Source organism: Serinus canaria, chromosome 5 (assembly GCF_022539315.1).
Source record: "Serinus canaria isolate serCan28SL12 chromosome 5, serCan2020, whole genome shotgun sequence".
In the NCBI taxonomy this organism is placed as follows: Eukaryota; Metazoa; Chordata; class Aves; order Passeriformes; family Fringillidae; genus Serinus; species Serinus canaria.
In genome coordinates this window covers 18,632,716-18,656,589 of record NC_066319.1, presented here as the reverse complement: position 1 = coordinate 18,656,589, position 23,874 = coordinate 18,632,716, and the positions used below count along the sequence as shown (strand labels likewise).

At 39.0% G+C, this 23,874-nt stretch overlaps 1 protein-coding gene across 1 annotated transcript in view; it reads right to left on the bottom strand.

Annotated features, from left to right (window-relative positions):
- The window catches only part of EHF (ETS homologous factor), a 34,376-nt gene extending 10,756 nt beyond the window's left edge, over positions 1-23,620 (bottom strand). The window contains exons 1-4 of the mRNA XM_009102163.4: positions 23,459-23,620; positions 4,916-5,015; positions 2,226-2,471; positions 1,846-1,905 (exon numbers count right to left, since the gene is read on the bottom strand). Coding sequence (XP_009100411.1) covers positions 1,846-1,905; positions 2,226-2,471; positions 4,916-5,012 — 403 coding nt within the window. The 5' untranslated portion in view covers positions 5,013-5,015; positions 23,459-23,620. The remainder of the gene's footprint in view (positions 1-1,845; positions 1,906-2,225; positions 2,472-4,915; positions 5,016-23,458) is intronic.
- Between the last annotated feature and the right edge of the window lie 254 nt (positions 23,621-23,874).

Here is a 23,874-nt window from a genome sequence, read left to right as displayed (position 1 = left end):
ATCAAAGCCTAATCCTAGATGAAGGGCCATTTTATTCCAGGCACGCTGTGTCCCCATCCTTAACCTAAAAACCACCTTCATGATTAAAGAGGAATAATTTTTAGTGACCTTCTGGTCATATGGATCAATATAAGCAGAAAAGAAGTATTGTCTTTATGACCAGTACACTGGTCTGGAAATTACGTCCTTTACAGTGCAAGTTTAAGGTCAGAAGCCTTAAAAATCTCTTTTTCTTTTGAAACCAGGTCAGAAGTGATGAGATAGAAGGTTCAAATCTAGGTTAAACCTAATTTTTTTCATGTTCATATAAATGAAATCAAAAACCCCAAAATGAGTTACAGCTAAATAATCATGTTTGGCCAAGTTACCACTTATGACATAGGAATTTAGCAGGCATGCTAACTAATAGCTGCATGTTTGGGCACCCAGAGCTTGCGTTCCTACAACAGCACACACCCTTTGCTTGCTTGGACACCTGATCTGCCTAATGCTGCCTCTGAACACGGGCCTTACCCAGCCAGAACACGGGGAAAGTGTTCACCTCTGTTCATTTTGACCTTTTTCAGTACCCATTTCTTTGCAGCTGTGATGGTTTACTGGAGTGAGCCAAACTTCCCCTCAAAACCACCTGCCCTGTCCCTCCCTGCTGCCTCACAAGGAGTAACTTTCCCAGCAGCTCTAATCCACAGTTCCTGCTCCCCCACATGCAGAAACTTAACCCACTCCCACTGGCCATGGCTGGCACCACCAGAGGCCCACCAGGCCATTCCTGATTCAGCACATCCAGGAGAATCACCTGTCAGTTAGTCCTTTCCAAGATGTGCAGCTGAGGTGCTTTGCCTTCATCCCTAGTAGTAGGAGGAAATAATTTTATACCAGGATCTCATAAATCAGGACTTAAAGGATTACTGGAGTTACCTCTATGGAAAGCAGCAAGGCTGCCTCATGCACATCTCCCATACCAGGAGTGGATTGCAGATTGCAACCCTTGCCTGCTGCAAGGAGAATGTGGGCAATGTTCCTGGCTGGAGAGGCTGGGCTCCAACAGCTTAAGTGGATAAACAGGCCGACAGTATTTGTTGGAGACAACACATGCAACAGATCAGTATTTGTTCTGCCAGCAGATATCAAAACGTGGCTCATGGGCACACCTACATACAAAGAGGCTGGGACTAGTGGGATAGACAGTGTGGATATGGACAGGCGTGATCTGGCAAAGGAACAAGGAAAATAATTGTGCCTGAAGAGGACGGTTGAATCAAGCTGAAGTTCTTTTCTCAGTTAAACAAAGCCCTGGGAGGAAAGGAATCCAGCTATAAACAAACTCAGAAAAAAAACTGCAACAGCAAAAATGCAGATTTGATCAAACCAAACTACTGCCTGAATTTCAGTTTCATTGAAACCTGTGAAGAAAATGTAACATCTAAAATGTAACTTTTTTTTTCTCTCCAAGCTGGTTTTTTGAAATCTCCTTGTGTTTCAAACATTAACAGCACTTCACAACAAAATATTTGTTCTTCCTTCCTTTCTTTCATCTTTTGAATGAAGTATAGAATGAAGTCCTCTACAAAGCTGCTTCCATGGAGCACCTCAAACTATTCCAACTCTGAACATCAGTGTAGACTGCTGATTCTGCAGAGGTGATTCTGCTGATTTCTGCAGGAAAAGTGGCCACATGCATGTGGTATTACCTGAAACTTCAGAAGTAAGCCCTGACTGACATTTGTATTGCTTCTTTAATTCTGCATTATACCCTTTCTATTTTATTTAATGCCACTTTAATTTGTCTGCCTTGCAAGAGGGGTCCCCTCTTTTCAAAGAACAATTTACCCAACTGCTACTCACCTGTTTGCTCTGTCTTCACAATGACATTATGAGATTGGTACATGTCACTTCCACACTGACCTGCAAGAAAACAAATTGGCAGATAGGAAGTATGAGAATGAGCACAGAGGAATCAAATGTATTAGCTCCAAGCAGCAACTTCTACACCTGAGCCAGAGGGCTGATTTTGGAGTCGAAAACATTCCCTCTCTTCTTCATCCTTCAGATTTCTGCCTTAAGTCATATCCAAGAAATTTAGCAATACCATAAATGAGCTATAAGCAGAATGGCAAACATAGCAAGTACAATCTGCCAGACAGGCTTCTGGGGATCAGAAACGACTTCTCAAGATCTCAGAATTCAGACTAATGTACACGTGTCTCTCTCTAGTATTTATTTACCATTCCATTTTAGGTGCTGGAGGTTGCTGTAAAGCAGTTGTCCTGCTGTCCCAGCTGCCTGAGTGAATTCCTGCAGGCTCATACTACACAGATGTTCCCCATTGATATCAAACTCCTGGAAAGGTATGCAGTTGGCATCCAGTTGGTTGGTATCAAGGAGGTGCTGCAGCCACTCCCAGACTTGAAACTTAGTCCAGTACTGTGGGTGTATTTCGTGCCACTGAGTTCCATAGAAGCTACTGGAGACTGGAAAGGAAAAAAAAAAATATTTACTGTCTCTGATAGCATAATAGTCATCAAAAGTAAGATCTATAGCCAAATTGCATGTCTTGGAAGTCTACAGATCTAGACTCTTTTCTCAGTGCTTAACATTGGCTCAGTAGCTAATGCTGGAGAAGGTATTGGGGGGGGTTCCTGCCTCAGTTTTCCAACTAAAAATTGGGCAGTATTTCATTACACATGTCTTGGCTGATTGATTTGCAGGAATTTACATATTAATGTTGGCTAAATACACCAAAATTCTGTGAGGGAAGCTACTTTACAGAAATACTGTTGAAAAGGGATTTGTGGGAAAATTACTTTATTGCATCAGAAAATGATGGAAAAGCCTTGCAAAACTCTCAGAAGCAGATGTGGAAACTTTCTTTGAATAAGAACTTAGTAGGGGCTAAATATTAATTGTGGGGTTAGGAAAAAGAAGGTTAAAAGCACTCACATACTGCTCCACAGTAAAAGCCTATCAGTGTGGGCCATGGTTCCATGACAGAGATGGCATTCTGATGGTGCAGATTATTGCTGTAGTCATGTAAGGTGGTTTCTGTTTCTGAATGTAGTTGTAAAACTCATTTTTAGCTATGGAAGCTGCCTAATTTTCTTGTTAGAATGTCTGAGTCTTTTCTTGGCAATCTCTTAAACTGCTCTCAGTTGTATGTCATTGCACGACAGTAATTTGCATGTGCAAATTGAAGAAATTCTACATGGGGTAGGATCATTATGTAAGATAAGAGCAAAGGCAGGATTGCTTTGGTCTGTCCTCACAGAGATCAGTGCAATTTATTCCCTGGGAAAGGAGGAAAATGGACTACGCCAGACAGTGGTGACGGTGAGATAAAATGTTCACAAGTGCAAGAAGGGTTTAAGGATGAGGGAATGAGAGATTACAGAGGGAGAAGAGACTGCCATGGCCTAGCTCTGCAGGGACCTCGCTCCAGGACATGGCACCAGTCTGTTCCCAGTCTCCTCTAGAAAAAAATTAACCACACAGTGAGAAACACTGACAACAGTGGATATTGCTAGAGGACCACAAGCACCAGAATTGGCACATTTTAGGAAATCACCTTTACTCAGGTACACTAGACCTCAGGTCTCTTCAGATGAGGTACAGGACACAGCTTCCAGGTAACACAGAAACAATCCCCACAGTTACTTAGCTTTCTTTATCAATATTAGTCAACTAGCTTGTTTAAGTAACTTAGGGAGTTTGCAGGATTGTTCTTAATCCTAGTATTGAAGGATGTGGAGAATGAATGAGTGTGGAAATTATTTAAAGTGTGGTATGTCAGAGAAAAAAGGTTTGCTGGAGCTGTCGTATATCGCCTGAAAAGCAGGTTGATTTGTATTCTTATCACTTCAAAAGAGTAAAGTGATTTCAAAGGCCACTAGAATCCTAATGTTAGCAAAGATACTTTCGTGAGAGGAGAAAGTAGCTTAGGTAAAAGCAAGTGTAGTGGTAAGTTCCTGGCCAGGCTGGTCTGAGCTTTGAACTTCCTGTCCCTCTAAAACATAAGTGAATCCTGAGGAGTTTCACCCTGGAAATTTGATGTAGACCCCCACCATTTGCCTCCTCAAAATCCTGTGGAAGAGTGAAACTCAGACATTACTATTTTTGTGTATGAAATTGTTATAGAAAAACAGGCACATTTATTAAGGATATGTTGATGTATTCCTGTGTATTTACAAATCACACAGCAATAGGAATAAGCATTTCATTAAGTGGGAACTTTAATTGTAAGTTTTGTTGTAGTATTATTTGGATCAGAAGGACAAGAGCAGCATATGACCGCTCAGATTTCAAGTTTTACCTGTCCACTGAATAATGAAAAGAATTCTAAAATTCAAGCACCTATAGAGATATAGGTTTATGTATATTTTTATACTGAGAGAATATATACAAATACATTTTTACATATCCAGATATCTAATCAGAAAACAGTAAGGAGAAAAAAAGATAAAAAAATCACAAGCCACAAGCTACCTAGTGCTCTTATGCCAGTCTAATTAGAAAGCTATCTAGAAATTTGAACCGAAAAAGCAAATACAGCAAAGGAGAAAAAATTCTATTCCCCTGGAAAGCCAGAGGGGTGATTAGCATTAAACAGTAATGTTAGCTCAGAGGAAGCACGAGGGGTAAAGGTACGAGAGAAAGAATTCTGGACTAAGAGAGAACTTCTGGCACTTTCAACACCATTAAATTTTAAGAAAGAGAGCCATGAACAATAAACTGGTCTTTATTGTAAGTTCAGCTTTTTACAAATGAAGTTAACAATTGAAAACTTTTCTTACCAGAAGTGAAACTCCAATAAATTAGTACTACTGAAAAATAATACTTGTACATGCTTAAAGGTGTAGCAGCCCCTTTCCCCCGTCCTCCCAAAAAAGAATATGGCTCAGAACACTTGAATTCCTCCTACCATTGCATGTGGAATATCCATCTGTCCAGGAAGGCTGCTGGTGGAGTAGATTGCTGCTGGAATTGATACTCATCCTGCCAGCTCCTTCCAAAATCATGATCTGTAAGTGAATCAAACAGCTTGCTTAGTGAGCGGTGTCTAGTCCAAAAGGTAAATGGCAAAAAAAAAAAAAAATCCACTGAAGGTGAAGCAAGGAGGCCAATTCCATTTGTAGAAGAAGATACAACTGAAATCAAGAACATGTTGACACAACCCCTTTTCCACTGCCACAAAATCTCCTTATGATAAACATTACCATGATTAATTTGCATACGCAAGAAGCAAGTTTCTACAGCTGCCCATCCATAAATGAATAATCTGTAATCAGAAAAGAAGCCGAATGAAAAGACAAGGCTCCTGACAGAGCAATACATGAAAACTGCCAAGCTTTGAGAAATGAAATACTAAATAGTTTTACTTTTTTTTTTTCTGCTTTAAAGAGAAATGTGATTTAAACAAGTTCTTCTTTTTTTTTCTTTTTTCTTTTTTCTTTTTTTTTTCTTTTAGGAGAGAGAAAGAACTTCCCAATAATTGCAAATGAAATTATAAGGTAGACTAAACCCACGCTCAGAAAATCCTTCACACAGAAGGATACACATAATGTTACAGGGAGGTAGCCTTACAGGGAATATCTTGTCAGCTGACCCAGTTTCTTATCTGATCTGTGTCAGCAGTGTCTATAACACTTCTTGGTAACAAATATCACAGATCATACATTTCAACCCACCAAAAAAATCAGATGGTCAAAGATCTTGTAAATGAGACAGCAATTCTTGTGGCTGTCTGTACAGAATCAGTATTTTGGAGTGACACCACCCCAAGACCGCATTCCCTCTTTTAAGCAAACTTTCCTTTCCACATATCTTAGCATTAGCACCATGAGTAAAATTGTCCTGTACTTTTTTATACTTTAAAATCAAAAAACCTACTTGTATGACATTCTAGGAAAATGTTACATTTATCCCATGTTTAACCATTCCAATGAAAGTATACAAAATTCCCCAGTGATGGGTACTCTTGATGTTTTATATTATCTTTCACTGGTGTGAAGTTGTAAAGCTTAAAAATATACAAATAACCAAAGATACTTGTGAGGACATTGGGAAAGTAATTTTTTTAACACTACAAAGGCTTTGGATTGCAATTTTTATATACACAGGGGAAAAAAAAGAAAACCAAACCCCTGTTCAAAAATATTGAAAGCCGCAAAGTCTGTAAAAACAAAACATTAGACATCAGGATGGCATGTGCATGCAACAAGACTTCACCCTAGAATTAAAAAGGTTATGAAATACAAAATAGACTTGGGTAAAGTCACTGGTCTTGGCTGTTTATCCACTGAGGCCAGTGAAAAAACATCCACTGAGAGCACATCTGTACCCCCTATAAGCTGATGCCAGAAACCTTTTTCGTAAAAGACCAGAGTCAATAGAAACACTTTCAGCCTTGGTTTTAAAGGAGCAGTCTGAAAATTACCTGGATTGGTATTTTCCTCCATCATTTAAAATAACCCATGTAACTTAAAACTTACAAGTATCTATTTCTTCACCCTCCTCCCTGCAACCCCCTACCCCTATGTATTTAGGCAGGGAAAGGGAGAGAGGTTACTAACAATTGCCTAAAAAGCCAAAGCCTTAGGAAGTTTAAAGAAGTTTATCACAGAGAATGGTGCTTTACAGTATTAAGTAGTTTAAGGCTTTTTTTTTTTTTTTTGGTAGCTACACAGAATGGTAAAATCAAACCATGGATAATTTGTCAGTCACTTTCCACTTTTAATTCTAGCCAATCTGTGATTCAGAGACCACTAGCAAGGAGAATTCAATTTCTCATAGTAGATATATCAGGTTATAAAACATTAACAATTGAGAGAGAGTCTTCTTTTCCCATTCTGGCCAATTGAAAGATGATTATCACATCAGTCAGTACATTTATACAAATTAGAAGACTTTTTTCAGCCTCATGTAAAGGCCAAGTGACTTAGTATTGTGAGTGAGAAGGTGTAAGGAAGAATTCTAATTCAATCTCATGATTATAAACATGTTCAGCCTATAGCGCATATAAATTATATACCTGATGTGCAAGAAGTTTTAAGCAATAATGTATGCTTGACAGTCAATACATACACTTCTGAGGCTACAAAGGTTGATGATGTATCAAGTTATTTCTTTAATTTTGGTTTAAATCATTAAAGACAATTAGGTATGAATGAATGAAATATTAATGGAAAAAACCTTATTACAGTATCAAATAGAGGTGAGGTAAAATACCAGCTATTCTAGGAAAACAACAAAAATTGAGGATTAGGAAAAGACACTTAGAAACTTAGTTTGTTGAATTCATTTCTTTTTAAAAATTTATAATATGCACTTCATAACTTAAATTCATTTATCTGAATTCACATTTTCGGAAGCTATCTCGGAATTAAAAGTACTGTGTTATGTGGTTTTGTATTCCGCAACTTCTGTAGCCTCTGGAATTCTACACAGATTTCAGAACTTGTGCAAAAGGCTTACAAGTACGCCTGGGAAAGCGTGCATAAGAACTGAAATTATTTCTGCGTAATTTTGTCCTGAAAATTCAGTTAATTTTTTCTTCTTCATAACTAATCAGGTGAATTTCCAAACCAAAAGATCTTTTGACACTTTTATTCAGCAACTGAAGCCATGGATAGTTAAATAAACCAAATCATGTGTCTTGCACAGTTTTTCCACCCCAGCAGTAACTAAAACCAATGCACATTAGAGATCTGAAAAGAAGAACTCTGACAGCCTCTTCCTGAGATATGGAGTTTAGGTATTTTCCTTTAAAATGTCCTCTCCCTGTCGCAGTCCAGCAGACAGTTGTTCTTCACCATATCCCTGAACAACATTAATATTATTTTCAAATAATGCCCATGGAACTTGCTTTACAATTTAATTAATCAGTCATTCCAGTTTTGGAAGCTAAATAAATTATCTAAACCTCAATAACTTAACTAATTTCTAGTATCACCTGTAGGAACAATTGTGCCTAAGAAGGAGAATTTACAATATGACATTAATCACAGAAGGAGGACTGGATTTAGCTTTAACCTAAACTTTGCCAAAGTTCTGTGTATTACTCAAGGAACAGGTTTTTTGGTGTCTTGAAAATTTTCAGGTCACCTCCTTTATCTTAATGCAAGGGTGTTCCTTCTTTGGAAATCATTCTAGCACTTTGTTCAGGAGGATTATTAAGTCCTACTAACAACTTCCACACCTTTACTTGGAAGCATACAGCATTATGCTCAACAATATTTTCTGTATGAAAACTAAACTGGGATTTTCTTCATGTCATCCTGTATATGCCTTTCTTTGCTAAAAATTCATGGAAGATTTATGCTTATAGCAGTGGCTCATCCCATTCTTGAAAAGATTTTGAGTCAGGTTATTGGAAGCAGCGTGTTCCTCATTAGTCCAGGGCCAAATGCTCAAATCTCCCCGGCATACAGACAAACCTGGTTAAAGGGTGTGAAACCTCAAGGGGAAGGACAGAAGATGTTCAGTTTTCTTTTAATTATGTTCCATATATCAAAGTGAATTGTGGAACTAATGAAGCCTGGTTTCCTATGAATGTGTATCTTGTGGTTGGATTCTCTAGTGTCTAGTAAGATGTGAGTGCTGATTGAAGTTTTTCCCACGGTTGGGGCATTCATAATATCTCATTGTCTCAAAGCAGTCAGCTCAAGCGTCACTCTTTCTTTCAGATTGAGTATTAATGGATTTTCCTTCTGTACTTGGCAGCCAGTTTTCATTAATCTTGTAAAAACTTCATATCTCTGGGACTTCTATCCCCATATCAAATTTAATTAAAATTGGTGATGAAACTCAAAGATTGTTACAGGCCATATGTAAAAGCCAAAAGAGAGAATTACCACCAAAGCCTCATTTCCTCTGGAAACTGTATTAAAAGGGATTCTAGCTGAGCTGATATTTTGGAAAATAAAATAAAAAAACCCTTGAGATCTTTCCCTCTGCTGTGACATGGTACATTATTAATGAAAACAGAGATGAAATATCATTTGAGTATATAGTCACATGTGTTTTTATAGACATACACACATACATGTCTATGTCTGCATGGCGGGTGTCAGTACACACATTCCCATTCTGTTCCCCTGAAGAGGTGCTGTCTCTGGAGTTTGAACACTACCCAAATAACACTTTACTCAGCCAGCACAGTTAGATATAGTTGTGCACTGGTGTTCAGCTAAATTCCTTCTACAGAGAGTCCTATTATAAGGGAATAATGCATTCAAAAAAAAAATAAAAATCTTTCGCCAACATTCATTATATCAGGTGGTATTTTAAGACCAGACCTGAAGGCCTCTCTTAGTAAAAGCTCTCACTGAAGGAGCTTTGGCTGAGCCACAACCCAGCAAGCTGGCAGTAGAAGCAGGTCATTTGCTCTGCTCTTCTTCTCTTCCATGACCACCTGGCCACTCTGAGTAAACAGCAATAATGGAAAGAGCAAGGAGCCATGGCCTGCCTGTGGAGCAAATCCAGCATTACAGAAAAACATATTTACAAATCCTTGAACCTTGAACACTGTATAGTGCACTCTATGCAAATTATTTTATTGCACTACAGGTGTGCTCTGAAAATAAATTACTCTGATCCCCATTTCCACATTCAACACAATGAATCTTAACAATCATATAAAGAGTTTCTCCTTTCTTTGAACCAGAATCTTTTGAGAACAGCTTCTATTAAACAACATGAAAATTCTAAACACAGGAAAGGCAAATAAGCGGTACAGAGAAAGTGATTGAATCCTGAAGTAGTACAACCAGAGTGATTGTTCTGATATCAATTTGTATAGCTGCTCATGGACACAACTCTGAAGTGAACCAAGGGGGTGCGGAAGGGGAGCCCATGAGAGAAAGGGGTCCACAGGGGAAGGGGCCCCCAGCCGTCCCGCTGGTAAAGCCACACACTGCTCAAAACACAACAATGTCTAGGGCAAAACAGACTGAAACTACTAAGCCATGACTCCACCTGTAAGCTATGCAAAGTCTAAGAGTGACTTCTAGCTGAGACAAGCTCAGTGCAGCTCCTCCTGGCGTGTCCAAAAGGGTGGATCTCTTTTGGCATATTTACCTATGGGATTCTTCCCCATTTTTCCCCTTTTACCATCATGGCTGAACTTCAAATGCAGATTTCACCTGGGCCTGTTTTCTTTGAAGTGTGTTATGTACACAGTGAAGACACAATCCCTGCTTTTCAGGGCTTGGAGTTTATGGAACAAGTATCTACAGAGTATGTTAAATATTTTAGATCATTACTGCATCTTGGATTACAGTCAAAGACTTACACAGTGATCTAAAATAAATAATACCAAGTGATAATTGCAACTGAAGAGTAACAAACTCTGGATTTTTAATCCTTTTCTTGAAAAAGCAGAAGACTACTAAATGGGCAAAGTTTTCAAGACGTCACAAAGGACATGTAGGACATAGCACGTGGACTTGTTTTACACATACGGCTGCTTCAGAAACATAAATGCCTTGCACTTGTAATGTATATGATCAATTAGCTGCTTTGCATTCCAACCAGCTATTTTACATCTCCAGTGGAGGTAAGGGCAGGCACAAACTGAATATATAAATGTTGAAAGCCTGTTTGCATGTTACTGTGAGCTTTGGGTCTTCTGTTATGGGGTTTTTTTATTCCTTTTCATGTAATGTGCATTACTACCAGGGCTCCAGGGTCCTAGTGTGAGTCAGTGTGTCTATACCTACAGCCATGGCTGACCCAAAGATTGCCCTGTGATCTTTATCTGTCTAATTTGCAAAGGTCTCAGGTTCATGCCTGGTGTCTGTGCCAGACTCCTACATAAGGTATCATCCTTGCCATGGCTCACTTTCAGATGTGACCTTTTCTGCAGTATGTTAGCATCTCTTCTGGCCACGCAGATTCAGTTGTAGCTAACACACACATCCTTGTTTCCACACCTATAGTGCCTACAGAGCAGAGAGCAGCCTCAAAAGAAACAACTCATCTGCAGGCTGATTACGCACAGGCATCTGTTTCACAGCAAAAAGCTCAACTTTGGACCACTCTGCTATGGCCTGCAAGGTACCATTCAGGTGACAGTCTATGCTTGACCTGTTTGATGATAACCTCAAGACTCACCACTAAGAGAACTGAAAAAGTCTTAGAAAGCTTTGAAGACAGTTCACATGAAGAAACACTCTGATCACACTCAGTATTTGTTGTAAAACATACTGAGCTTTTGATGCATTTCATTTCTAGTCCATCTCACCTGCCTTTGGGCCATAGTAACAAAGTCTGGTTACTGAATCACCTTATGACTATAAAGTTCAAGGAATCATTTTTATAAGAAAATTTACTAAATAATCTCAAAAATTGTTAGTATTCAGGATTCTGGTTTGGGTTTTTGGGCTAATCTTATTTCCCACTACAACTCTTTGAAGTGCACAATTCAGTGCTTACGTATTTTTGGAGTATAGAGCTGTGGTTCTTAAGCATAAACCCACCTTTACATGTGCAAAACTGGTGAGCTCTCAGTGAGCTTTCAGAGACTATATTGAGACCTTGATCATTTACTCTTGTGGGCTTTTGGAAAGGAAGACTTTGGTTTATTCTTTTGTTTTCTTTGAACCTTGTACATTAAATGTATACATGAAGGTAAACCGAAAGACCAGAAAAAGGAAGATGAATAGGAAAGGAATGTTTAACATATACCTACATTACAGATAGGATCGTGATAAACAAAATCAAATAAAGCTTGATTGGAATATTTTATTACTAAAGATCTTATTTTCATGATGCACTACAAGGCAACTTTTGTAAGAGATATGTGGTGGTTGTTTAAACATGTTCATATGGATGCTTCAAAATCTTGCATATATATTTTAACTAAAGAGAACCTTGGGTAGAAAAGTTAGGATCTAGATCTGTATCTGAGCTATCCCTCTGCTCCAGGGTTTGGGTTTGGTTCTTATCTCTCTTTTAACGATGTAATTTAAAGACAAAACCATAGTTCAGTTTCCTTTTTGAGAGAGAACAAAGTTCACTTTATGAATGCAAGGAAAAAAATTACTTGATGATATGCAAAGTTTCATAGGTTGTTTTTCTCTGACCCCTTTTTTTTCCCAATAATCTTCATATGAACTGACTTCAATTTTCAAGGTACTCATTAGTAAAATGAAAATAAAAGGAAGAATTTTAAAATAGGAAGGTTTTTGTTTGTTTGTTTTTCTAAATCAGAAGCAAAGAGAAGGGAGATTGTGAACAGAGAATCCTCAAGGCGTAGACGTGTCTGACAGTGTTAACTACCAAGGGCTTGTACTTCAAATTTTCCCCATTGTCCTGTTACTTTAGCAGAGAAAACAGTGAAATGCAACCTGCCACTTAACAAGGATCTGGTGTTTCAGATCCATACTTGTCTGTCACATCACAGGCTAGATGTGCACCTTCTTGCCATGCCACTAGTTTTTGAACATGAAAATAATAATATCATCATTTATTTTACTGTCAAAAGCCTCATCCTCCTCTTTGCCAAAGTTCTGTGTACAAATCCATATAATAATATTAGTGAAATAGCTATCATAGAGCTAAAACAAAAGTGAGTCAAGAAAAAAAATTATTTCTTGTGATAGATATTTGAATTATATTTGCAGTAATGTACTCTTAGACTATTTGGAACGAGTAGATAGATTCACTAAAAACTGGCCAAAAATAAGTTGGCTATTTTCTTTTTTATTTTTCAGAGTTGGCTTTGACTGGTATATAGCAATGCTTTCATTACTGTCTGTCTGTACCACCTCAGCAAGTTCATGATAATTTGGGTCAACCATTTTTTCCTGAATATTTAGAAGTCATTTGCCATAGATTCATCAGGCTAGCCTCAGGGATACAGAGTCTTGGAAACACAATAATGGGAAAAACTGCCTTTGCTCTTTATTCTTCTTTCAGCACTTAATACCACACCTCATGGAACAACTCCACACCTCCTTTCATGTCCTTCCTATCTCTCTGGTACATCCTTCCTCTAACCAGGAGCCAGCTCATCTACCTAATCTCCTTCTGCTAAACACCTTTCTTTTGCTTACAATACACTAAATATACAAATGGCCAAAAAGCACTCTAGATGGCCCTGTAACTTGACAAGCCACACGTCTATAATTACGCATGAACCTCATCAGCTAACAAAATATTACCATCATGTTCTAACACCTTCTCCTTCTCCCTTGGCTCTGGTTCCCCAACCACTTCCCTCCACCTTCCACGACAGCTTCTCTTTGCATTGCTTTAAAGACTAACAGCGTATTGAGGGAAATGTTTTCCATACTGCTAATACAGCCTGTGTGACTGTTCAGTTGTTAGTGAATAATGACAATAATAACAGTAATAATTGTGTTTGTATTCATGTTTGGCTCTCATTAGATGCTGACTCGGTGCTGACATAACAGCCACTCAGATATATGCTGCAAGCAGCAGCCAGTATTTCATGTGGAAGTTCACTTTAACCACTATCACCACCAACACTTCTCTTTTGTTATGGGACTTTTGTCTGGTTTTCAACAGTAACAACCACTAATTTGCCTACTTTAAAAAAAAAAAAAAGCAATTGTGTTTCTTCTCTTTTCCTTTTTGTAAACTCTGTTTCATATGTTTTGTTTTAATAAAGGGTATCTACCTGGAAACTGCAAGATTACTCTTTAAGGCTGGTTTCTGAGCGAGAAGCAAACAGAATAAGGAACTTGGGATGGAGGCCCAAAACAGCAAGGTGCCTTGGGGAATGTGCACATTTTCCCATTGGACTACTACTTTTTACATTAATTGATGCATTCAATCATCAAACTTTGTGCTTCTTCATTAAATATGTGAGGGTTGCAGCACAAATTAACAGAGAAGCTGGAAATTAAGCACAAAGAATTTTATGCTAAAATATGCAGCTTTCTGGTGATCCAGCCCAGTTGATAGAAGTATTTATACCATGTTACAGCCCACTGCCTGACTAACCACAGTATGATCACACTTTTTTGCTGACAGGATAGGAAAAGCATATTTCAAAGAGGAGATGTAGGAGAGCTAATGCAGGGTTCATGGTGGGAAGAGTCATTCTGCAGAGCTGACAGAAAGGGTTTATTTTGCTATTAACTCCCCTACCACATACCCTCACACCAAGCTCAAACTTGCCGATCCCACCTATGGGATAGCTCCATCCAGGATTCCTGCTTGCCCTGCATTCCTCCCCAGACTACCAAGTATCCCAAGGTGAATCTATGTCTGCAAAGGAAATTGTCCCCACGTGGGTGGCTATCACTGAAACAGCCCTGTGGGACCCACTGACACCATATCAGAAAGCTGCTCAGACCATTACATTTACTACCATGCAGTCTTTCACATCTATGTGTTTTCAATAAACATTTACTTGGATCCCAGCTGTGTCCTTGCAGTTTCTTCATATTGTAATTGTTGAAACCAGAGTAAGAGTTTGCAAGACCACTTCCCTGGCATCCCATTCCAGTGGCTGCACAAGGGCTGTCTGCTGTACCACTGGTATAGCAGCAGGCTCACTTCTCCCTTGCTCCCAGGATTGTGAGCCTCCCAGAGCCACATGTCACTGGGACAGTACTTTACATATATGTCATCACCTATTTATGTTCACTGCCTTTATTAAAGCAAACAGAAAATAGGGGAATGAGGTTTCCTTGCTCTGTAGCCACTTTCTATAGGTAAGTCAAGAAGTTGTGGGAAACGATGTCTCCCCACCTCTGTAAAAGCCAAGAACACCTTCCCACCTTCCTCGTCTCCCTCCTGCCTGTGGTTAGAAGAGCAACGCTTCCGTGGTGTCGCTCCTTCTCACCTGGCACAGCAAGAGCTGCCCATCCTGTTTCCATTGATTTCTCCAGTGGTTGTGTTAAACAATACAATGGAGTATTTATGTGTCAGTGTTAGGAGCAGGTTATTAAGTAAAACCCACCGTAAATAGAGCCGTTAATTCAGTTGCTGGCATGGCTCTCTGTTATCTCCTCAATACCTCCCAGAGGGTATTAGTCTTACCCTTTCGTTTGAGTTGGCAGCAGCGTTATTTTTTTGCACCTGCTGCTCTACTCCGATAACAACACAGGTCAGCTTTGATTTGTTGGAATATAAACAAAAAAAGCAAAGGCAGGCATCTGCCTCAACAGCCGGGGCTGGTTTGACAGTAGAGCTTTTCCCACTGTGTTTTGTACAAATGTGCTCTTTCAATTCTTATGTGAACTCTCTCCTGTTTCACAAACTGTCCTTTGCTACAGAATATCCTGGTGTCAGAAAAGAGCTCAATGCTATTCTTTTCTGTCAATGGAGCCAGTCAAAGCAACGCTCTGTTCTAGGACTGAAGTCAGAAGTATCATGCAAATTGCACAAAGAAAAAGCAGCTAAGACATGATGGTTCAAAAATTACTAGGAAAAAGCAGCAAATTAAGTGTAAACAGTAAAGTAACTTTCTTGAGAGATAAACTTCAAAGACTGGGAGGGTTTGCTTTCCCATATGAACCCACACACACTCCATCTCTTAATTTACTATTTCACAGGAAAAAAAAAAACAACACTGAGTCCATGAGAAGTAGGTACTCAGCTGGGAACTGAGCTACTTCTAAGTTCTTCTGAAAATTAAGCCTGCAGGGCTCCTCTACTCTAATAGCATCTATGGTGATGGACGAACTGAAACACCGACAACCATGGAGCACAAATGGAAGAGTCCACACACACAGACACGGCAGTAAATAGCACAAAACCTAGAAATGAAGGACGGAACCAGCAGGGCATCCACATAACAAATAGGAAAACTGAGATACTGAGCTGAAATTATTCACTTAAGACATGTAACAAGTCAATGGGGAAGTCAGTCCAACTCATATCTTCCAGCTCAAGCCCCATTGCTATCCATTGTATCACGTCTCTGGGAAATCTTTCAACATGCAGATGAGTTAGGTTGAATGTGGTTTTTTTGAGGGCAGAGAGAAGGTATTCAACAAGAGAAAGAATTCTAAAGGAAAAAAAAAGAGACCTGTTCAGACTGAAAACAAGATTCTTCTATGCATCATGGCTATTATGACTAGTAGAGATTTGAATGATAAGTTAGCCAAACAATTAAACCTACACTTGAAGTATTAAATCAAAAAAGCTACCCTTGACCTATGTATGATCCTGAAAATGAGCTAGGAATTCCTAAGCAGAGCTGGCTGAAATTCAAAATTTCTGTTCTGTGGACTGTGGCTATTTCTACAGGGGTTTTTCCTTCCTTCCCTCCTTCCTTCCTTTTTGTTTATTTGTTTGTTTGTTTGGGTTTTTTGGTTGGTTGGTTGGTTGGGTTTTGTTTGCTTGTGTGGTTTAGAATTTTTTTTTTGTTGGCTGGGTTTTGGGTTATTTTTATTTTCTGGTTTAATCACAATGAAAGAAAGGAATTTTTAAAAGAAAGTTCCCTGGCAACAGGGAATCAACCGACATGTAAAAACGTATATTCAAGTTGTTCAAGCATCAAATGTGCAACTCTTTTGTGTGTTTGTGAAAGAAATGTGAAGCATAAAACTGAGGTACACAGGCAGTAAAATCACCCCGGAGCAGCTGCGCTGGGAGCAATAAACTTACCTAACATGGCTGCTGTGCACATGGTGACCAGGGAACACTCTTCAGAGCCCAACCACGCTAATCCTGAAATGCAGGCAGCCTCAAAACCAAGCTAGGATGTGAAGTTTGTGATCCTGTTCATTCTTTGTCACTGAACATCTCTATTCTTCATCTTCCTCCTTATTTCTTTTATTTTACGTTTTTAAATTATTTCTCCTTTTTTTTCCCTCTCTCGTTAATTTTTTGCCTTTTAGTTAGTCAGACTGACTAACCAGGACAAGTAATTTTTCTTCAACACACCATAATCCTGCAACCAGTAAAACAGAATAAAATATCATCTTCAAGTATCTGTCTGTGGCACAAGAATGCCAGGTCTTACAGCAACTGCAGAGTATATAGCTGGTCCCTCTGGGAGGGAGGTTGGAGGAGTAAGAAATCAGAAAAAGAACTTTGCTTCCTCCAGTTCTTTTTGCTCCCCTGTACTGCTGTGTATCTCAGTCATCAATGTAACTGGAAGAGATTTCCCAACAAAACCAATGAAAATATTTCCAGACTATTTCAAACAACTATTTTCCTCAAAAGCAGATTTTTTTACCATGGAATTATACCTATTTTAACAATGTTCTGAGAAAGGAGTATTATCAGAGATCCTTATAACAGCTATTTGCAGGCGCTTGGGAGTTTTTTCTTCTTTTCTTTTTATCTTTAATGATTAAATCTTCATTAGATTTTTAAAGATTTAAGATGTTTCATAGCATAAGGAAGGCTGATGCTTTGATCTGCTGCTCATGGTCCACAGTTTGGGGAAGGGCAGCCCTGGGCACCCTAGCTCTCAGGCCATGCACTTGTTCCTGCAAAAAAAAACCTACTGCAGCACGGGGCAAAACCTGCAGGCATGGAAGTGGAAAGCATCTCTGTCTGGGACTCCTGGCATGAAAAGCCCCTCTCTCTTTACAAGACAATGCCAGCCACTCATACCTACTGACACAAACAGACATGCCAAATACCTATAGCTGCACATTTTAAAGGATTTTTAAATCAAGGAGCTATGCAGATTAGAAAACAGAATTGGTTGGAACTGGGGAAAAAATATTTGAATTCCTCTTTTAAAAGTTACAAGACGAAAGCCTGTGAAGGAGATAAGGGATTTGCAAGTCTTATGAGGAGCATTTGAGGGAACTGGGGTTTTTTAGCCTGGTGAAAAAAAGGCTCAGAGGAGACTTTATCACACTGCACAACTACCTGAAAAGAAGTCTTGGTGTCAGTCTCTTTTCTCAGGTGACAAGTGACAGCATGAGAGAACATGGCCTCCAGTTACACCAGGGGAGTTTTAACTGAATATTAGGAAACATTTCTTCACCAAAAATGTTAGCAGGCATTAGAACTGGCTGCCCAGGGAAGTGGTAGGGTCTCCACACCTGGAGATATTTAAAATACTCATAGATATGGCGCTTAGGGACTTTGTTTAGTGATAGACTCAGCAGTGCTGAGTTAATGGTAGGACTCAATGATCCTAGAGATCTTTTCCAGCCTAAATTAATCTATAATTCCACTTACTTAGAGCGAGGTGTTTGTTATGAATGTTGGAATCAGCAACAGACAGACAAAGAAATTTATGGGATTGACTCTCGTCCAAATATATTCAAGATTTTAAAGAAGGAAAGGAAGTTTCTACCTGTTGTTACAAAGTATTACAGCTCCATCATTAAAAGTCTTAGAGAGGGTAACGATATTTGCGAGTCACTAAATGTAGAAAAACCTGCATCTATTTCATTTTGTACATTCCAATTTTGATAAGTCTATAAGGATATCTTACTCATCTAACTACCTATTAATTCAGTCTTCTAAAACTTTTTCATCTTCCTCTGTCAGGCCAGGTGCCTGGGAATATTAAGTCTTTTATGTGAGTACTATGTTAGATCTCACTGCAAAAGAGATGAGAACAGCACCCTTGAGTGTGTCAGAATTTGACTCCCTGATAAAGCCCCTCCAATCTATGAGACAATTTGCTTAACCAAGCATACTTTGAAAGTGCATCATCAAGATGCAAGCTTTTAAACTATTGTGTAATAATAATTACATGTTGCAGTAAAAATCATTAAGAAAGTTTGGGGGTAATCACTATATCATGGACTTAGTCTGATTCCTGACCACAGCATCTTGTGCAGTTTCACAAGGGTTCTTTAACTATATAGTAACATAAATAACTGCTCGCTGCTAAATGAAAGAACACCTAGAATGGTTTTAAAAAACAAAACCAATTATTCTTGTGATGGCACTGCTAATTTAGGCAATAGAATACATTTTTACACATTGTTGCTTAATCCTTACAGACTTACAGGGGCTCAGGAGACTATCCTGGCAACATCGGATTGCGAGTTGAGAAAATATCTAAAATATTTATGTCTGTATTCTTCCTCCATAATAGGCAGGAACTTTTATTCCACATTTTTGTAGCTCCTTTAGGAAAAATTACTTTTTTTCCACCACCACAAAGCAATTCTCTTTTATTACCCCACCTATTTGGTCTATAACCAGTGATTACCCAGCTCCAGTTGGGTGTTCTGTCTACTAGATCTCATACTCTTTCCTGTGAAGCACATTTCACAAGATCAGCAGAGGAATAGGTAATGATAACCATGTGCAATGTCAGCTTTTGGAAAGGCAGCCTTTGAGGGCTCTTCCTCAGAAGGAGACATGCAAAATGCCAAATGCCACTCGATTGCTCCACTGGCTCCATGACTCCGTGTTTACTCATTCTCACCCGTCTGTAGACCAATGACCAACAAACGCCCCAAGTATTCTAGGCATTCATGAGGGATTTGGTGCAAACTGCATTCCCAGTAGAACTCAAAGGAGCTCTTATAGTAAGACTCCTGATCACTTCCTCAAAAACAAAAATAAATCCTTACTTTTTTGTATACCACCTGTGAGAACAAATCCTTCTTTGCTTAGCCTTTAGATCAGCAGTGTTGTGAGCTTCTGTTACCAAGTCTACAATGTACCATTTTCTTGAACACTTCCTGAAATACCTTCCTGGGATCATCAGAGACCATAACCCATGTAAGCTGCAGAGTGTGCTGAGGCAGGGACAGTGAGGGAGAGATGCAGCCATTTGTGGTTAGAGATCTTGAAGGGCCCTTGGACACCGGCTGAGCGGCTGAAGCCAGAGCACTTTGCTGAAGATGGTGTTGAACTTCACCAACGCTCACAAGGCACTTATCATTAGGAATAAAATCCCATGAGTTTATGGCTGAAATTCAGTGGTAGTGAAGCTGTGAGATGGGACAGTTACTTTACTTCATTACACATCACAAACTATGCTAGCTGGAAAAAAAAGTGTTTTTGTTCATTTCCTTGTGGACATGAAAAAAAAAAGCCTTTACATTTCGTTCTACCACATCCTAATATTCTGTGTCATTAGGAATGACAAATGACGACTAACTTTGTGGCCGTTTTCTTTTTATGTGCTGCTTGTTGCAGGAATGCCTATACCTCAACAAGAATATCTACTTTACAGCTGTTGGAAGGCTGATGAGAAAGAGAGCCCTGTAAGACCAGAAAATCCTACAAAGGGTGGGCACATTGACCTCAGATTAAGAAAGGGTCATTCATCTCATCTGTATCTTTATCTCAGCAAACTGACAAATTTTTAAGCCAGACAGGTCTGTCCTGGAGCACCCACTTTCCAACCAGTAGGTCATTGCCCCAGTTCACAGAGATGGTATTCACAGTATTGCAGAAAGAGGTCAGACAATTTTGTGGGGATTGAATCTGAACAAGCTAACAGCAACAGAAAGCAGGTGACTGTAGACTCAGCAACAGAAAGCAGGTGACTGTAGACTCCACAGAACAGATCCAGGCTACATTATGGTTAGCGAGAAGTTTTCCTGGCTTGGTCTTGTCACTAAGTTAAACGTATTTATAAAAAGTGTGGAAGGGGCGAACAAGGAAAGAAAGCTAAGTGCTGATTCTGGAAAGGTGTCATGGCTCGTGGGCAGTTCTCTGAGTTTGCTGAGTCAATAAAATCATTAATCCTTTTCTGTGAGAATTGTACATAAATACACACTTTTTCAGCAGGTGTAGAAATTCCATCCTCACAAGGGAGTTTGGTGCAAATTGCTGTGGGACACGCAACAGACTAACATGTTCCTGCTGCCCGAACACAGACACACATACAGAAATCCCTCTTTTTGCTCTCTAATCTCTCTCCATCTGGGTTTCTGGATGATTATTTTTTTAGTTTCATGTCTTTCCACTGCAGCTTGCTACCTTGCACTTTCCAGACAGAAAAAGTACAGATGTTAACAAGAAAATTCACAAGGAATGAAAAAAAATTAAGGAAGTTGAGTGGGAGCCAAATCATTTAATTTTTCACTTGTCCAACTGTCCTATTGTCTGTTTCCATCCAACTGTCCCATTTTCTGTTTCCACCACTGCTGATAACCCACAACACCCCGAGAATATCTAAAGTAATAAGGAAATTACTGTGGCAATACCACAGCATATTTTCTCAGGTGACAAGAAGGTAATAATATCCCGTGTAAAGCAGACCACATTCTACTACCTGATCTCACCACGACTGGGCTAAATATATGGTTCTCACATTATAGGTGGCTGTGAAGCGCGACCTAACTTGTGCTGGGGCAAGCAAAGAGATATTCTGATCTGATATGAGAGCCTTTATTATCAGGACTTGGGGAAAATATGTATTTTTACCACTGTTATAGGCTTTCCAAGTGAAAGTTGGAGCAGAAAAAAAATAGAAATGCTAAACGCAAGGGAACATTGACTCTGCTAATGATAACCTAGTGTCTGCATACAGGACCAGTGCTCAAGGGGGAGAAGGGTGTCTGGAGGATGGCTGCTCTAAGAAAGCCTTGGGCATACTTCATAAACCCCTGAACTGGAATTCCCAGTATATTGACTCATAATACCTCTGTTTGGCACTCTACAGACTCTGATCCATCCTGACATCCAAATTTCACAGCTAATGTTGAAAAATTAGAGGAGAGAATTGGAGTGATTAAAGGATGGAAAAGCTTACAGTGAAACAGGTTAAGATCCTTCACTGTACAGCAAGTTTCCCCATGAAAAGGAACAGGCTTTGGAGCTCAGACTACCACAATTATCAGAGACTAGGCTAAGAAAGGACAAGTCCCCAGCTAACTACAGGAGGAACAGAAATTTTCTACCCAGGGGAACTTCCCAATAACCATCAAAAGACAACAAAATCAGGTGGCTGAATGTTAAAGCAAGACCATGTCAGACTGAAAATGAGATAAAATATTTTTAGAAGAATGGTATTTAATTGCTGGGACACTTAAAAACATGGGGAATTTCCCATCACTGGACTTCTGGATTTTTTTTTCAAGATTGGAAGTTTTCTAAAATATATGCTCTACTTGAAGTCACGTAATTATCTCTGGAAAATTCTGGCAAGTTTTATGTTGCTATTGCAACAATCACTTGGTTTTGAAAATTGTACTGGGTAGGAATTAAACTGTCATTGTGATATTTGTAAGTGAAACAACTTAATCCTGTTGTTTTTCTAGTTTTAATTGCAGCCTTTTTCTTTAGTTTCTACATTTGCATGAAATATAAAGCTGCTATATTTTACAGCTCTGATATTTTCTACAGCGCAAAATAGATGTCAGACATACAGCTTAAACTACACCCTGCAAATTTCCTATCGAAGAAAAAATTAAAGGAGCGCATTTTTTAATTTTACTGAAGTTTTCACAAATTGCAGGAAATACTGGTGCAGGTTAGATCTGTTTAACATGGCACCAAGTGAGACAAGTATAAATAAAATGACTAAATGAAACTTTTACCTCAAGGTACATTTCTGTCATTATGAGCTTGTTCAATTCTAATAGTTGTTTGGTTCTAAAAAATGGCAAAGGTAGGAAAGAAAGGATAGTACTTTAGAAGCAAACATAACATATGCCTTTAGAGGAAGTAATCAAAAAGTACATTACTGATATAATTGAATAACTCTATAACAATATACACACAAGTACGTGCCTAAAATGTCTCACAGAGTGAAATGCAAACATTTGTCACTAAGTCCAGGACACATATTTTACAAAAACAACACAGATCAGCACAGATTTGGAGCAATATTTTCTTCTCATTCTCTTCCACAACTACTTTAACAATTGTGTCTATACCTTAAGGGGCCACTTCTGGTTCTATTAAAATAAAATTACCATTGGAACAGAAACAAATTAAACAAGCAAAAACACTGTGGGCCTCACACTATATTTACCTACCCAGTGCCTGAGCTGGGTTCTGTGCCGTTTTTGCTTAGACAAAACTAAGATCAGCAGAACCTCCTTCACCACACAACTGCCAAGAAACTGCCTTGAGGCTGAAACCAAGCCAAATTATAAAGGTATTTTAGGGTTTTTTGTTACAAACACCATGTCCATCAACATTCTCATCACTAAAATGAACCAGAACACAGTCATTGTGGAGTGTATTCCAGTTCTGTGACACAAAGACTCGCCATAGTATTGAGAAAGTCCACTTTTTCATCCCTTGTCCTACTGAACAGATGATCACTCTCTTGACAAAAGTAGCAGATTTAGGACCGGGAATATCATCATAATAGAAAAGATTCTCAGGATCTGGCCCCATTCAAACATCAACATAACAGAAATACTTAAACAGATGATACAAGTTCAAACCAAGAAAGCAGAAATCTTTATTGCAACATTAAAAAGCCTTTTGAATAAATGGCCTTAGCTGCTGTTCCAAATTGGAAAGGGAGCGGCTTGGTATATATAGTGGCCAGGAGTCCAGCAGACAATTTTTTTTCTTTTTTTAATTATTGTCACTGGTGTTATTTTAAAGGAAGTGCATTTAAGAAAAGAAATAAATACCCCAAACACCTTACCTCATTTAGCTGAAGATTCTGGAGTGGAAATCCTGAACTGAGGCAATGGGAAAACTGTCTACAGAACAGTAGGTTGGGTAAGCACAGGTACTAGGTTATGTCAACTAAAGACTCCCAGGAGTGAAGATAAATGGATGTGATACTAATTTTAAAACATTTTGCTGAACACTCAGGCAGCCAATAGGGGAATTCCTTAGGTCACTTCCTGTTCATTTGATTGGATCTGCAACGACAACAAGCAAGATGAGGTTGAGAGCGTTTGCATAAGGCCAGCTCAGTCCTCGGCATTCAAAGAGAACAGGTCTAACCGGGTTACACGCGTGGCTCCAGAACAAAAGAAAAACCTGGTAATGGATGAGGGATTGATTTCTTTGTAGTTGTTTTTTTAAGACCATCCCTTCATTTTTATTTTATTT